At 39.1% G+C, this 16,708-nt stretch overlaps 1 protein-coding gene across 2 annotated transcripts; it reads right to left on the bottom strand.

Annotated features, from left to right (window-relative positions):
* Positions 1-777: 777 nt before the first annotated feature.
* On the bottom strand, positions 778-15,842 carry LOC131577877 (plasminogen-like). 2 transcript variants are annotated; one of them, XM_058836052.1, is made up of 12 exons: positions 15,769-15,842; positions 12,822-12,957; positions 12,081-12,187; positions 10,926-11,040; positions 9,660-9,859; positions 8,989-9,118; positions 8,747-8,865; positions 7,141-7,303; positions 6,167-6,297; positions 5,183-5,342; positions 3,508-3,698; positions 778-1,081 (listed from the first exon to the last, which is right to left on the bottom strand). In XM_058836052.1, the coding sequence occupies exons 1-12, from the start codon at positions 15,815-15,817 to the stop codon at positions 1,077-1,079; spliced, it is 1,506 nt and encodes a 501-aa protein (XP_058692035.1). In that variant the 5' UTR covers positions 15,818-15,842; the 3' UTR covers positions 778-1,076. The 2 variants fall into 2 exon arrangements, with proteins under 2 accessions (XP_058692035.1, XP_058692036.1); XM_058836053.1 differs by having other exon boundaries at positions 781-1,081; positions 9,696-9,859; positions 15,769-15,841.
* Positions 15,843-16,708: the final 866 nt, after the last annotated feature.

The raw sequence follows: 16,708 nt of genomic DNA, 5'->3' as shown, positions 1-16,708 counted from the left end.
GCAGAGCTGTCAATCAATCAATCAATCAATCACATGGGGGTGCAGTGCTAACCTGACTGGAGAAGTGACTGAAAGTCTCTCCTTAGGGGAAAGGCCCATGGAAGCTTAATAGATGGAGCACAAGGCAAGCACATGGTCTTGACCCTGCCAGCTTCCTGGAGTTCCTATCTCACCCACAATGGAATCCTAGGAGGTGGTAACTCTACATGTGTTTTTCCAGATCTCTTTTGTCTTTCTCTGTATCTTTCTTTTTCATCCTAATTCTCTTTTCATGCAATTTTGTGGGTAACATAAGCTGTCATAGGTTTAGAGGTTTCTAGGTGAAACAGGCTAAGTAAATGCTAAGTAGTAAATTAATGCTAAGTAATGCTTATATTTATATAATTTATATATATAATACAATAATTACAATTATTTAATAATTATAATTATATAATAATTCTAGTAATGCTTATAATAATAAATTGTTTTATGTTGAATATGGTGTCATATTTAATCCTTTTAAAATGAAGTCCCTTTATTTTCTATGTCTTTGTCACTAATCTTCTGTGTGATTTTTCCCCTCTTCAGAGTATCTGGTTGGGATTTCTCTTTGTGCCAACTACTGTAGAGGAACCTTCAATTTAATTCCTGGATTTAAGTATTTGGGGTGTAACAGGGGTGAAGCAGGAGCCTTACAGCTGCTGTGACATGCAACCATGGTTGACTCATGCAGTTACAACACAAATACTCTGACAACTCTGACAGACAATGGCAATTTGCTGTTGCTTTGCCATAGCTACTTAGGCTCAGCTAGTAGTGGTATTTATTTAGGATTCCTATGAATTATTACATAATTTTTAAAACCAGTCATAAAGCCATACTTGGAATGCTGTTTCTGACACAGGGACTGCTTTCCAGAAAAATTAGCCTGCATCCAGATTCAGTGGGAAGACGCTGCATTCTTGATCCAAGAAACAAAACCAGGAATTTGGACAAAACCAGGCTTTGATGGCTGGGTACAGTCCAGTTCCCAAGAGGTGACTCCATATTGGACAAATCTGTTTTTCTCTTGGCAGACCAGGGGTGGTCCAACTTCAGCCTAGGGAGGAAAAGAGAGTATAAGGTAACTCCTCCAGTAATGGGGACACTAAGCATGCAAACAGCAAAATACTGGCAGGAATAATATTGCAGCTTCAAAGGCTTTCAAATGTGACTGACACAAGGACTGTAGAGAGAGAAAGTGTTTTATTTGACCTTCTGGAGTAAAAGAATTGGGGTGGAAAACCCCCTTGTTTCTAAGCATCCAGGCCATGCTCTTGGTCTGAAGATCCACCAGTCATGGATGTGAGTACATCCCCAGATCACTGTGAGGTCAATTACACACACAAAACCAGAACTTTCCTGATTTTCCACTATCCCTGATCTACTTGATCTGGACAAAAATAATTTAACTGTTTTAATGCTGCTCCTTAAAATGCAGGTATAGCAGGATATGAATGCCTATGTCTGATGATTTTTGACTCTATCAATGAACACACTGCCCACAGTTTCTAAGTCCACTCAGTCCAGGTGAGTGGGATATTCACAAGACTGGGCTAATATGAATAAAATATTACCTTACACAATTTTCTGGCTATTCTAGTTGCCTGAGTTAAGAAAAAAATACTGTGTATGCCTCAGTTCTTAGGCAACATGTAGAAATGTTGAGCTTCTGAAACTATTTCTGAGCCTTGAGAGTCCAAATTATATGCATTTACCTGCTTATAATCAAAATTAGATCATTGTTACCCTACAGCTATCTATGCTTCCCAAAGTAATTTCACCACAAAAATAAGATTCTTAACACTTCCATTCATAAATTCAGTGTGATTATATATTCATATCAAGGAAATTCAGGCTAAACACTTTCTGTAACATATTGCAAATATCTGGAAAGACATCAAAGTTTTTGCTAAATTGGTATCAGTAAGCACTTTTATGAGAGAAGAATATTTCAGCAGCCCACTAGACTGAAGGAGTAACTTTTGCTTCCAAGGGCATTGCTACAGGTACTTTTTTTCCGCTGCATGTAAGAAGAGCACACAACTCAATTTAGGAATGTGTCCTTTTTTCAAACCTGCCACTCATGCAAAGCTCCACAATACTCTAAGAAATGTCATACCACTTTGACCAATGTGGACTATTAATTAAGGAATTAACAAAACAGGACAGAAGAAAACCTCATTTATCTAATTTTACAAAACAAAGCCTCCTGTGAACAATGCAAGCTAAGGTCACCTTCCTGAAACCACAAAGCACAACAGAAGCAAAATTCTTATAATAATAACAACAGTCACATATTTCAACAGCACACAGCTAGAGAAATACTAGAAATGTCAGTTTTCCTCTTGTTCACCTAAAAGAAAAAGACATCCTTCAGAGTGCACTGCAAAATGACATAGGCTGCAGGATATACAGAACTAAAGAGCACTTGCTGCAAAATGCAGCAGTACAGATCTGAAAACTGCAGGAGGAATGTAACTGTTACATTGCAGGCCTAGTCAGTGTCCTGATTTTGGCTTAGATAGAGTTCATTTTCTTCTTAGTAGCTGGTACAGCACCATGTTTTAGGTTTGATATCAGTGTAACGATTATAACACACTGATATTTTGGTTGTTGCTATGTAGTGCTTACTAGATCTAACTCAAGGACTTTTCAGGTTCCCCTTCTCTGTACCACCAGAGGAGGGGCACAAGAAGCTGGGCAGAAGCATGGCCAGGACAGCTGACCTGGCCTGGCCACAGGGATATTCCATCCCATAGAACAACATGCTATTACATACACTGGACAGAGCCACTAATTGCTGCTCAGGGACAGGCTGGACATTTGTCGCTGTTGGACGCAAAATGAGGAGCGTGGATTCAATTCAACAGGCAGAAAGAGGATCATCAGAAGGATTTATTTCAGAGTTTTTCAGCCCCTTTTATAAGGTGTTCTAATACAGGTTTAACATGATTGGTAAAGGTGTCCCATTGGTGGAACGAGAGAAAACACACTCAGCACAGCTGTACAGAATTGTTTTGAGAAAACCAAGTTATTTACAAAAATGGTCCGTGAGAGAAAAATGTTCTCAAGGGACTTTCCCTTGGGAACAGATCAGACAACTGACAGACTGAAAAACTCTCTCAGACTCAGAAAATCAGGTCCACAGACATTGGTCAGCAGTTGTATTGTGCATCACTTCTTTTCCTTGGGTTTTATCCCTCTCACATTTTCATTACAATTAATATTATTATTGCTGCTATTATTATTGTAGTTATTGTACATAATTTTGTTTCAATTATTAAGCCATTCTTATCTCATGAGTCTTACTTTTTTTTACATCCTCCTTTCCACCAAAGAAGGGCTGGGGTGATGAGTGAGCAGCTGCATGGTACTTAGTTTCTGGCTGTGGTTAAAGCATGACACTCAAGAATAATTTTGATAGGTTGCTATTTCCTTTACCCACAGACTCTACAGGAGGTGACACTTATAGCCAGCTGTTACCAGATGTGTTGGGTGTAGCTGGGCCAATATGGTGCTCCATCATTCCAGGGGAGGCATTAGGTGCAGGCTCCTGTGTATGGTCATCACACCTCTTGAGATTGCAGTACTCCCATAACGTGTTGGGGTCAGTGGTGAAACACCATGGGCCGCTGTCACCATCTGGGTTTCTACAATAGTTGTCCCTCAAATCCCTGCACAAATAAAGTCAACAGTTGTGCTGTGTAAGACTGAAAGTAAGCACAGGAAAATCTTGACAAAAAGATGTCCTATGTACATCTACTATGTACAAATAAATAGATTTATTGTTGGTTTTACTTATGGCCAGATACCCTATTACCAGCAAACACATCTGTGGTTGTGATGCTAGTGAAGATTTGTATTTCACATGATCATTGGAATCTTTAATATTTTTATGCATAAGGAAACAATTCAACTACTGGCTTATACTCTGGCTGTAACGTTTCAATGTACTCAGTACCTAAATAATCACCTCCTATGGCAATTATTTTAATTTACAAGTAGCATACACAACTGTGAAAATGTACGAATTAGTAATAAATATGCAGGAGGATTCATGGTATTGGGAAGAACTTAGGCTTTTCCAAAATTTTTTAAATGCCAAAATGTTCCTTCTCATATTCAGAACAGGAAACAAATGCCTATGCAATTGATCCCCTCTTATACCTCCAAAACCCCATTTCTAACTGACTTCAGTGAGACCACTCCTGTGTCTGTGCTTGCTGGGGCATGGGGGAGTGGAATTTCTCTTTTCAATAATTCACAGAGTTGCTGTATTTCCCCATTCTGAATCACAGCACAGTCTCAGAATAAAAAAGAACTGAAATACTTTTTCTCTGAATATGACAGAACACATGAATTCCACATTTTCCCAGCTTGATTTAAATTTTTTAAAATGTTTTTGAAAGATATCATCCCCTCTGAGGGTTTTCCAGTTTTTTGATGCCAAAATATAAGTGAAATTTTCAAATTATTTAGGGTGACAGCAAAAAAAGGGCAAAAAAATAGAAAAGTATCAGCCTTCCTGCTTATGACCCACTAAGCATGATGCACTTCTTCACAATTTCTCCTGCAATTGTAATCCTGTTTCTGTCCTGCTCTTAGTAGAAACTTAAAGTAAAAAGATTAGTGATTTTGATTAGCTTGTCACTGGTCCAGTCATTCCTGGTCCAGTTTTATTAACCTGAAGAAAATCAAGGGGAAATTTCAGTGAATGCAATTCTGGGTGCCCAGTTCCAACTGCAAAGAACACTTAGTTGGTATTTCTAAGCATGACATATCTGACTTCATGCTCTGTATCATAAATACTGTGTCCTCCCCAGATTAAATCATTAGAAAGGCCACAACAAAAAGTCTCAAATTTGTAAACAAAACACATATTCCAGTAGATGCCTTGTCTCTGGGCGCAAGTCTCCTGGTGTTGGTTGCAGGGGATCAGATTTAAGAGTAAGGGACACAGCTGTATTTTACTCAGAATCTAGATAACAAGAAAACACAATTCTTACAAGTGAGACTAACAGAAAACATTTCTGTATCTTAGAAAAGTTCTCTTTTATCGATATATTCCTTAGCAGTGTTTTAAAGCATAGCTGTGCAAATATAATACAACCGGCAATAGTTATTGCCAGAGAAAGCGAGAATGGTGAGATGAACGTACGCGTCTGGGAATTTGTCTGGGGTTTTTATATGCCTGTGTGGGAACATGGAGCTCCAGGCCTGGCACTTCTTTCCCGATGCAGTGACAGATGTTGTGCCACGGTAACTCTGGCCTTTGCCTCGGTAGCACTCCTCTGTTAGGGGAACTTGTACAGGCGCATCTGCGGCGAACAACAGAAACTGGTCTTTGGCATCGTAATTTTAATGTTCTTACTGAGCAGGCACAAGAAAGCCTCAAACGCACAGGATGACAAAAATTAATGACTCATTTATGCAGACAGTATCCAGTGAAGTCATCACACCTGCAGCAGAAGGGCATTTGCTAAGATACTGGGAAAACTTTCACAGTTTTAACATCTTACGTTAGATGTTTAAGGGTTCACCAGTTAGTTTCATTTGGCATAAGTGAACACATCAGAATTAAAGATAAGAAAGTTCTCATGCAAAATCCTCAAAGATTAGATATTGGTGATTTTGCCCATGATATTTCTCAAACAGACATTATGTTAAACTTTAGTCTCTCTATTATCTGTCTGATAAGATTTTCTTGTTAATTTTGTGCTTAAATGAATGAATGTTTCAATGTGATTTTTAATTACATTGAAAGCCCTTGTCCTCTCATTTGTGGGTAATTTCCAAAAATAGGAGTTAATTTTATTTAGCATTTTTTCATCTCTTTAAACCTTATCATTTTTCAATGTACCTGCTATAACTGGCCTACCTTTGGGAAGAAAGGAATATAAAAACATAAATATCTTTCATCCTGTAATTCTTCTGTTGAATCAGCTCGTGATTTGCATCTTTTGCTGTATTTCCCTAACCACTGAAAGTTTAATATTTGGCAGATTTTGAAACATGCCAGGCAAGACAAACATTAAGAGTGACAAAGTGACTGAAAAAAAAGATTCAATACATTTACAATACAAAACAATAAATCTTCCACTGTTTCAAAGTCCTTATCTCAAGTACAGTCTGTTATTCATACCAGCAATCCCTTGTTCTGTCCTGTCACAGGGAGGAATTGTGCAATATTCCCATCTAATGCTGCTGTTGGTGGTGTAGCACCAAGGCTTCTTCTCTCCATCAGGGTTTCTACAGTAGTTTTCCTGTAAGCCCCTTAAAACAGGAAATAGAAAAACTGACTTTACTCACAAAAATCCAGAAGAGTTGTGTGCATGACTATTAATAACTACTGCATGCAGAATTCAACTCAGTGGTGTGTTTATCCTTTTTGGAGATCAACACATACATCACTCCTTTGGGACTAATCAATGGTCTTCAATTTCACAATCTAAATGCTGAAGATATAAGAATAATTTTTCTAATGCTTACACTTTCTGCTCTTGTTGTTGAGGTCAAGATGCAGCAGAAAGAGCTGACTTCAAAACAGAGGGCACTGATAGCCCTGAAATTACAGTAAGAACCAGGCAAGACTGGAAGTGTGTAGACAGGAGCACTGGTGCACGCTGGTCTCTGCCCTGTGAAAGTGGACAGGATTTCACCTCCCCAGGAAAACTTGCAGGATCTAACTACTATAAGCCAGGTCAGCAATTCCTGCACATTGGTAATGTTCTGCAAACCCAGTTTGTTCTTGGACCTTGGAGCACAAGGTTGTATTGGAGTATGTTGTCCTTGGAGCATCACTCTTCAGAAGAGTAATGCAATGAAAATGTACCAAAACACAGCCAAGAGGATTTTTAACATAAAATAGCAAACTACTTATAGCTCTGATGTGGGATGTGGAGGAGAAAAGTGAGAAAATAACATGAGAATAAACAGAGAGGCAGAAAAAATTGAAGAGCAAGACCTGAACAGAAGTAAAGAGCACTGATAAACAAGAGAATTACAACTTAACAACATAAATGAGGAAAACCTGTCCTCCTCTTGCCTTTGCATCTGGATTGACAGGGAATAATAACTGTTCTTTGGTATTTGTTAGAATGATGAGGCTCAGCATACTTGCAGGGATATCTGTCAGGGATCCAGCCATGTTTGTGAGGAAACTGTGTGTTCCAGTGTTGGCAGGCATTTCCTGATTCCGTGGTGGCTATCCTTCCTCGATAGTCTTCACCTTTCCCTGAAAGACACTGGGAGTCTAGGCCAGAGACTGGTGGGGGTGTAGCTGTAACAGGAAAAGAAAAAAAAAAGAAAAGGAGAGGGAAGGGGAGGGAAGGGGAGAGCAGAAAAACACTGGTAAGTAGTGCTTTCAAAAATATATAAACCCCTTTGTTTCTGTAATGTTGAAGATGCATTTTTTTTTCTTTCAGCAGAGGTTACACTGGTTAAAAGCCATGTCAAAATCAAAGAGGACATTTTTATGGGCCTCCAGATGGCCAAATGGATGTCCTGTGTCTGCCCTTTTACAGCAGCCAGTAAATAACTTTGCTGGGTTGAGCCAGACTCTGTGCCCACTGGCCCCTGAGAGCAGAACAGGAAAGGCAGTAAGTAGTTTCCTACAGTCTTGTAAACCCAGGTGAGATGAAGTACAGCAACATAATGCACACAGGTGGAAGGGCAGAAAGGACCAAGAAGAAATTGTAAGAGAAAGCAGAGCAGCCTTCAGAACTGAGCCTCATGAGTCAGTGAGTTGGGGAAGAGGGACAGAAGGAATAGTGAAAAAAGGAAAGAAAGAGAAATGGTCTGCCACGTGGGGAACAGCAAAGAAAATAAGAGTAAAGATCAGAGGCATAGAAACTGCAGAGGGCAAATGGAAGATGAATTTACAGCACATACCTATAATATACAGAATTTCCCAAGGACATCAGTATGACCCTAAAAGGTTGGTATGTTCCTTAAACTTTAAGTTTTAAGCACAGGATGGAAATGCATTGGTAACTGTCATGATTTATCATACGAAAGTCTATAAAGAGTTATTCTGCCATCTGTAATCAAGCATGCTGAAGAGAACTGAGTCTAGCAAACACACACCACTGCTTAGAGCAGTGGCAATCAACCTCTGGAGAGAAAAAAAACACCTATAATTTTTTTTTCTCGAAGTGCAATCCACTTCTACAATTGGAAATGTTACCTCTTAATTCAGTGCCTTGGAAATATCCAGATTTAGTGTGCTCAGCTTAATGGGTTAAGCTAGCTCACTGATAAGTCAGGTTTTTCTCCTGAGGACTGAACTTGTTTCTCAGAATTCATCCCTTGCTAAGAAGAAGGCAGTGCTGGCTGAGCAGATCAGATCCAGGTAAAATATCACAGTATGGCCACACGGTAATTTAGATGATTTCCATGAGTTAACAGATCAGCAGTAAACTACCACCTGATTTAACCCTAATGTCTTGCCTCCCAGGTAAGTTGAAGAGTAAAGTGGTTAAGGGCAAATTATGGTTTCCCGTAACATCTTTGGCCATATTGCACTTTGTGACACCTTCGTCCTCACTGACCGTACATGGTTTTATCTAATAGAAGTTTAATGTGTGATTCTGCTTATTAATGTGCACTTTCCCAGCTTCACAGAGATACCTCCCGGTTACTCAACTGTGGTTTCTTGTCTTTCCCCTCCCTGTGTAATTTTAATGAGCTACCCTCTGGAGTGATCTCAGGAAATCAGACTCACTGCAACGAGGAATGTTGCAATATTCCCAGCGTTTATTTGGGTTGGTAGTGAAACACCAGGGCCGAAGTTCACCATCAGGATTGCGGCAATAATTCATCCTCAGATCCTTCTCTGGATAGCTGTGCATTGAAAATGAAAGATAAACTCATGAGCCAGCAGTGGCCACGGGTAGCAATGAGGCTGTCTGCAGGCAGGGTTTCCCAGGCTCTGTGGGAATGAATTTGGTGCTGAGTGTCACTCACTGTTTCAGGATAAATCCATGCATATGAGGCTCTTGGGCATCCCAGCGTTGGCACTCAAGTCCAGACTCTGTTCTCGAAACTTCTCCGTGGTAATCCTCGCCATTACACTGCATGCACTCCCCTGTAGGTCCTAGGCAGAAGAACAACAAAGCGAGGAACACACCAGCCTGTTCATGTCAGATTATGCTGACAAGTGGGGACAAGTGGGGTTTGCTCCAGCTAACAATGAAAGGAATTCAGAAAACCGTGCATTACAGCCTGGCCAAATTAACAGCACTTCAGGAATATGTTTCATTTGCAGGGAGGAATTTGTCATGTATCTGCATGTGCTGTTAGCAATGGGAGTTCAGCGTGTTACACAGAACTTCAGTCAGTCTTTACTCTTGTTACAGTTAAATAAATTACTGGTGTAACAGCAATATAATCCTTATCCAGATCATTGCAGTTCTCTGCCAGTAGAGTCAAAAGTAACAAGACAGATGAAGGTAAACAATAACTGCAAATGATTAAAAAAATTTAGTTCTTCCATATTTACAAAATGACTGATAACTCAAGCCAGTTAGGAAAACAACCTCTCTGTTGAGAACTTCTTAAGTTCATCTTGATTTAAATTCTAATTTGAAAAAAGTCTGTGAAAATAAAGCACAAAAAAGTAGCAGGAGTAACATTACCTACTTGAACATCTCTTCTCTGAAAAGTAAGTATACCTTCTCCAGTGTGCATGACCTGGTCCTCACACTCTGGGATGGCACAGTAATCAAACCTCATAGCAGGATCTGTTGTGTAACACCAGGGTCCTCTTTCATCTGCATCAGGGTTTCGGCAGTAATTTTCTTCCAACCCTGCATTGGGGTATCTCTCAGGTGTATAACTGTAATAGTATTAGAATTCTATTTTAATGCCAGAACAGTGGTGCAGAAGGGAAATGTCCAACCTGCTCAGCTAGCCGTGAATTTTATTCATTCACAGTAAAAATGAGAGAAACAGATTTCCCATTGTAAGCCATAAATGAAAACTGAAAAATCATTCCTAACTACAATTATTAGTAGCTTTCTCCCTAGCCCCAGGTGCCAGTAAGAAGTGAGCTTACAGCCTGTAAGGACGATGACAGCCTCAAAGGACAATTGCTCTCTTTAATATGTGCATCCAGTTGCTTTAACCAGCTCACTACAACCTGTGGCTCTGTCATGTGTTTGTCTTAATGGAGGTAATTTAAAAGTTGTGTATTTCTAGAGATTATTCACCAAAAACAACTAGGTCTCAGAGATCGAAAGCAAGTGATGCTAGCCTTCTTCCTATGGTAATCTTACCAGAGAAGACTAAATTACTTTTAAATCATCTGAACAAGTGTATCCAAGTGTATTTAATTACAATAACAAGAAAATAATTTTTTAAAATAAAACTTCAACATAGATCAGAGGAAACAGACCTCTGCTTCCCCACTTGCTTCAGTGAGCCCAATGGCAGCCAGCCCTGAGAAGATTCTACCTGGCAAGGTCCATTTGGCCCTTGGATACTTTTCCTCTTTTTTATCTTTGTTTATTTAATTTTTTTTTTTTTTTTGACTCTCTCTATGACAGGTAAGGGGGCCTAGAGTTGAACAAGTATCACTTTATGCAGAGGAGAGTAATTCTGGCCCCACTGTTACCAACAGCAAATATCCTCATCATGTTGAGAGAAAGTGCATTTAATCTGTTTAAAACACCTCACATTTAGACACAACTTCTTTAGCTCTCAATGGGTCATTTCCTTACCCACATCATTGCAGTTCTCTGCTGGTAGAGTCAAAAGTAACGAGACAGATGAAGATAAAGCTGTTTTTAAAAGTCATCTGACAACAGGATTTGATAACTTGAACTATAAATCTGTGTATATATATGAAGATGAGGAAACTTGGAAAGGGTTCAGAAGAAAAAGAAATGTAAATAAGGACATACTTTGGTTTGTGGGGTATTTTTTCTGTCCACTTCTGGCATGGAATACCCCTCTGAGTCTTGGCTTCTGTTCCTCTGTAGTCTGTCCCAATCCCTCTTTTACACTCTATAAGGTAAACTGAAATGAAATCAAATTTGTCAATTCAGTGGTGTTACAACATTCATCTTCTGGTACTGAAAATCTGCAGATATAACTGAAACTCATCTGTACATGAGGAACCATGTTTTACTCATGCTTTGGACCTCTTGTGCCTACAAACATTCTATAATGTGTTTAAAAATAAATTAGTTACAGCTACTAGTCACCTAAAGAGAAAAATTTCTCAAGCATTATTATAAAGGCATAAAATCAAGTCAAGAGATCAGCTAGATCAAGTTTTTGGTATGCAAAAAAAATGCATGCTGATACTGTCATGATGCTGGGATAAATAGGAATGTCTTTCACCAGCAGCTGGAGATTCTTGGAAAGGCATTGTTCATAAGCACATTAACAGCTTGGGTGCCATCCAGCTATCCCTTTAAGCCAGAAAATACTTAGTTATCAAATTACACTTGTCACATAAGTGGCCCCCAAACCTTTGATTCATCTTAGCCTCAGACTCTCCTAGGTATTTTTCTAGTGGGATTCCAAGACAAAGAATGCAAATCATGTTGATGGTGCTTTTATTGGCAACAGATGCTGAAAAATCTCCAGTTGTTGAGAGCAGTGATCTTGATTTCCTCTTTCTTTTCCCCTTTCTTGTTTGCACAATAAGAATCTCCTCAAACCTCAAAATATAAAATGGAAATGTTAGATCAAGACCAATCTGCTAGAAAAAAAAAAGGGTTCCTCCTAAACTATTTAACCTGTCTAAATAATAGAGCTGGACACATCTGACACCCAGGGAGAGGAGGTGAAGACTATATAACTGGGTCTGGGAGGAAGATAACAATTAACTTCCCAGTTCAAATGGCACATGGAGACCACCATGGATCTAGTGGTTGGTATTTAATCCTTCTTGAATGTTTAGTAATGTGGCTTCTTCCTGCTTGGCCCCCAAATTCTCTATTAGTTTTCTGCCCTAACAGGAATTTTCTCCAGCACTGCAGCAGAGAACAGAAGGATGCCATTAGAATAGGCTTGATGAGTAAATATGTAACATCTTACTGTACACATACTTCTCTTCTCATAAAGAACTGTGTCCGTGCTGGTGAACGTCACTGTCATTTTAGCATTTTCAGCCAGTGTTAAACACTGTAGCTTTTTCCTGGTGAATAGGAAAGCCCTGTTGAAATTGAGAAGGAAGCAATATTGACACAGGGAGCAATATTTTAAATTCAATTTAAATTATTGAACTCATAATTATTTTTCTATAAATTATTAATTTGCTAGCGCTGTCTTACATTCATTCTTATCCTTCAGACACTGCATTCAATGTTTTATACACTGAGTAAGAGGTTAGCATTAGCTACTCCTCTCAAGTGGCTCACTCTTCAGGATATATGAATACATGAATAAATTATTGTGTGGGGAAAAAGAAACTGCATTGGCTAAACATTATCAACAGCATCCTAGCTGCTCAGGTTAGCATCTGTCCCTACAATGAATTAGAAACCTTGTACTCTTGTGAAACAAAGCAGCATCCAGCTAAAAGCCACAAGCAGTTCCCCACGTAGTGTTGGATAAGAATGGAAACTTGAACATTTACTATAAAATGAGTAGTAAGTGTGAATCCGCTCTTTACTTGATCTTGTGGTAATTTATGGGTGGAGATAAGTCACAAGCTAAATGCATGGGAGACACTGCTGAAGGCAGAGCTGCAGCAGAATGGGGATGTTGGTTCTGAGAAAAAGGTAGGAACATATCATTGATGTGCAGACACCCACAATGGCACAGTTTTAACATTCAATAGAAATTACCTGCAGGTAAAATTTCTTTCAGCTTCACATTTGTCCGCACATTCTTTTTCATTATTTGTCTTGTAAAACTGTTTGTTTCGAGTAAATACCCAAACACCATCTGTTCTTAAATAGTCATCCAGTATATCTCCTTTCACTAGAAGGGAAGGAAAGGAATCAGACATTACAAATGAGAATTCTGCAGTTAAGATCTCTGGATTCCAGTTCCATTTTCCATGTAGCTCAGACAGGTGAAGATACAATTTATTTGAATAATTCATGTCATGTAAAAGATGACAAACTCTGAGGTAATTTCTATCTCCTGACAGAATCACAGCTGAATGACTGCAACATGTCATGGGAAAAAAGAGGCAGAAGAAAGCTGTATGGGCAGTTCTGATTAGAGTAATGCATGAGTTTGAAGCTAAAAGAAAAGATGTGAAACAAGAGTGAGAGGGAGCAGAGAGAGAGACTAAGTGCTGTCAACACCAACAAGAGAAAGATGAAGGGAAGTGCTACCCACCATCAAGGTTTTGGAGCAGCATGAATTAGGTGGATGGGAAATTATGACCTGTCATACGGATTGTGCAATCCCTGCAGCTTCACTGGTCACTGCCTAGTTGTTTGTCCCAAGATGTCCTGCCCTAGAGCAAGAAACCTCAATCACAAAGTTACTATAGAGCCTTTTAAAATGCTCACCATTGTTTTATTGTAATCGGTTGAGCAGACTTGGTAATGAAATCACCAGGCTACATCTCTGTTGCAACAAATTAACCCAAGAGTTTGAATTAGTAAATAATTTAGTATTATTAAATCTGAAAGCTACAGTTTAATAAGACTTATATTATGAACCTGCTAATACATCCAACACACCTTTAAAATACTGTTGCTCACAATGGAGTTCACCATCTAATTGATTTTTTTTTCTTTTTATGTCTATAAAGATTCTATGTTTCTGTTCCTAATTTCTACAAGAGTTTATTTCCATCTCCAGCATCAGGTTACAATGTTGCACAGGTGATATGGTTTAATTATTTAATTTTTTAAATCTAGATTATTACTGACAGGTGCAGGAAGTTCATAATTTTGTACAGCGTGCTCACAGGTAACATTGCCAATCTTTCATTTATGCACTCGTATTAGGGCTGAATTCACTGCAGCATCACTCCAGTGTTACTAATTCCCATGACATATGGGCCATTCATCACCTACCTCCATATGACACAGATTCACACAAAATAAAAGATATTTGGGCCACTAATGAAAGCAAGATTAGTAATTGCCTGAGGGCATTTTCTGTGTCACTTTGCAGGGTTGGCTCAATGCCATAAAACACACATGTCTTAAGAAATCCCTGGCACTGAGGCTTCCCATATCTAGTCCTACTATTACAGCACCAATAGCCTAGCCTGCTAATTTCTCCTGATGGATTCAGTAAGCAAGTGCTTCCTTTCTTGAACTTTTTCCTAAGTTAACTGAGGCCACTGATCCAGGGGACTAGAAAAAGAAAATACTCCTTTCCAAACTTTTAAAAATTACCTTAGGACTCTTCAAAGAGTTTTGTCAAAGAGCTCTACTTTGAATACTATTCCTTTTCAGTGACATTCTTAATCTAAGTTTGGATTAAGAATGAATACATGGGAATTTGGATGACATATGTAAGCTAAAAGGCAACATAGATTTGCAGAAACTTAGATAATAGAAAAGGTGATGCTGCTTGCCTGAAAACCACTGCAAAGTGTAAACTTAAGAAAAGAATATAAGAAATTTTAAATGCATCAGGGAATATATTAGTCTGACTAAAATCTATATAAACCCAGATATTTCAAAGGATAATTGAACAAAATAGTCAAATATATGTGAACAAACAAATTTCTTCATTTCCATATGCATCTTTCCAGATTTGACCAGTACTAACTCAGAAGACATAAGAATTGACTTTAAGGCAGTTGTGGACCATCGCTTTTGAGCAAGTCAGCTTGCTCAGATAACAAAGAATAAATAAAATCTCCTGCTTTCTCAGTTGTCTTTTATAACCTGGTACAATCCTACAATGATATGTCCCTGGTATTCTGACCTTAAGTGTCTGAACTATTAAAAAGTCATAAAAAACTGTACTGATATGTATTTATCAGTATTTTTAAAAAGTCATTTAAGTGCCATGCAATTATATGTAATTTCAAAGTACAGGAGAGTATGGTATCTGATTGAAATCTGATTGAAGTATATACTACACATAGAATATTTATTTACAGAATTTGTAGATAAGCTTGAAATGCATATATTACCATCTGTGGAACACCTATCTTCTTTTGGAGCTGTAGGAAAGAACTCTGGACATACTCCTGAAAAAGGTGATCTAGGTTACTGGCAAGTAAATTTCTGCCTGCTGCCCTCAGGAAAACAAGGGAGAACATTTTATTGGAAATGTTTGACAACAGAAAGCTGAAATTGCTGGAATAAAAAGGAACTTGTTCATTTTTCATCTTGTTATAAATATTCCATCTCAAAGCTTTAAAACCCCTATCACAAAGGATGGAAATCAGTATCACTGTGCTTAACAATGCTTGGCAGTAAACACAGCTTTACCTTTAGCATTTGATCCAAAGCCTGCTGAAATTAGAGATAAGTTCTCACTGATTGCTGTGGGTTTTGTACAAGCCTTTGACAGGCTGCTTCCCAAGGGTGCCCCCATCTCTGGATGTGGGCAATATTTGCCTGGGGCCATTAGCTGCCCATGCAGACACCAAGGCTGCTGCTCTTCTGATGTTGCTAATGAACACAACCCTGGGGCAACCACAGCTCTCGCTTCATTCAACAGCAGCTCTTTCTGACCAGCAGGACCCAAATCCATAATTTTCCAGGAAACAAGTGATACACTGACTTAGGGACCTACCTTCATCACATGGAGCTTGCTAGTGTTTGGGCCCAGTCTCATCTAGGCAAGCAGAAGACAAAGGACCCTTACCTGAGCTGAGCAAGAAAAGAAAGAGAAAGGCAGCTTTGCAAATCCCCATTTTGGCCCATCTGGCGAGTGCTGGAAGTTGTGTGTGTTGGTGCACAAAGTTTTATTGACTCACACTGGAATGAGACAGCATCAAACAAACAAGGCAGGAGGATTAAGTTAATCATTCTCCTGTGCTGTACCCCCCTTGCCATGGTGTGGCTATCAAAACAACCTTGAATTGGATGGATTACCAAATCAGGCTCAATTATTTCTACTGGATACTGGGAAATGTAAAGGAATTGTCTTCTTTTCTGGGATGTGTGGTTTTGTTTGGTTTTTTTTTTCTCAAATTGCTTGGCATCACTTTGCTAAAGTAAAGATAAGGATCATAGTGGTGGAAGGTATGGGAGCAAGACAATCCACAGACCTAATTCTATATAGTCCCAAGTTCAGCTTTAGGTCCCAATAGTATTTCCAGCCATAGACATGGACAGGTTTAGATTGGAACTGCTGCTCATTTATGCTCCTGTGTAAGTCAGCCTCCCAAAAAAGATCCTGATAATGCTAACTCTGTATCAGACTTGTTTTTAACAGCCTCCAATGCCCTTTCGGGAGGAAAGAAAATGACTTCCCTCATTTTTTTTTCCATTTCTGGTTTGGTTTTTGTTGTTCATGGCTTGGGAGGCATCATTCACTTTGGTTCAGCGTATGATGTGCCTTTGACCTCCAGGCAAAGCCACTGATATCTCAAGTCTGCCCAGACCTTAGGGTGTATGCAGGGTGTCCCATGCCTTTCAGCAACATCTGTCACATCTGTCAACCCCATGGGGCTCAGCTAAGGCAAGCCAGGCATTCCCAGCCATAGTGCTTTCAGGAGTTTCAACTGGTTTGCCCTGCCAGTCAGGGTAACCTTTAGCTGGGATTGGGAGGGCAGATGAGAACGACAGCTGGGAGGAAGATG

The sequence above is a fragment of the Poecile atricapillus genome, chromosome 3, assembly GCF_030490865.1.
Source record: "Poecile atricapillus isolate bPoeAtr1 chromosome 3, bPoeAtr1.hap1, whole genome shotgun sequence".
Taxonomy (NCBI): Eukaryota; Metazoa; Chordata; class Aves; order Passeriformes; family Paridae; genus Poecile; species Poecile atricapillus.
This window is presented reverse-complemented; position numbering and strand designations above follow the sequence as displayed.

What these genes read in the sequence shown, in the direction of transcription:
- LOC131577877 (XM_058836052.1), bottom strand. Translation starts at nt 15,817, where the DNA reads ATGGGGATTTGCAAAGCTGCCTTTCTCTTTCTTTTCTTGCTCAGCTCA. An exon ending in GAAAGAAATTTTACCTGCAG is followed by an intron (nt 12,188 to 12,821) that starts GTAATTTCTATT and finishes CAATTTCAACAG; the next exon opens with GGCTTTCCTATTCACCAGGA. An exon ending in CCAGACAAATTCCCAGACGC is followed by an intron (nt 3,699 to 5,182) that starts GTACGTTCATCT and finishes TTATTTGTGCAG; the next exon opens with GGATTTGAGGGACAACTATT.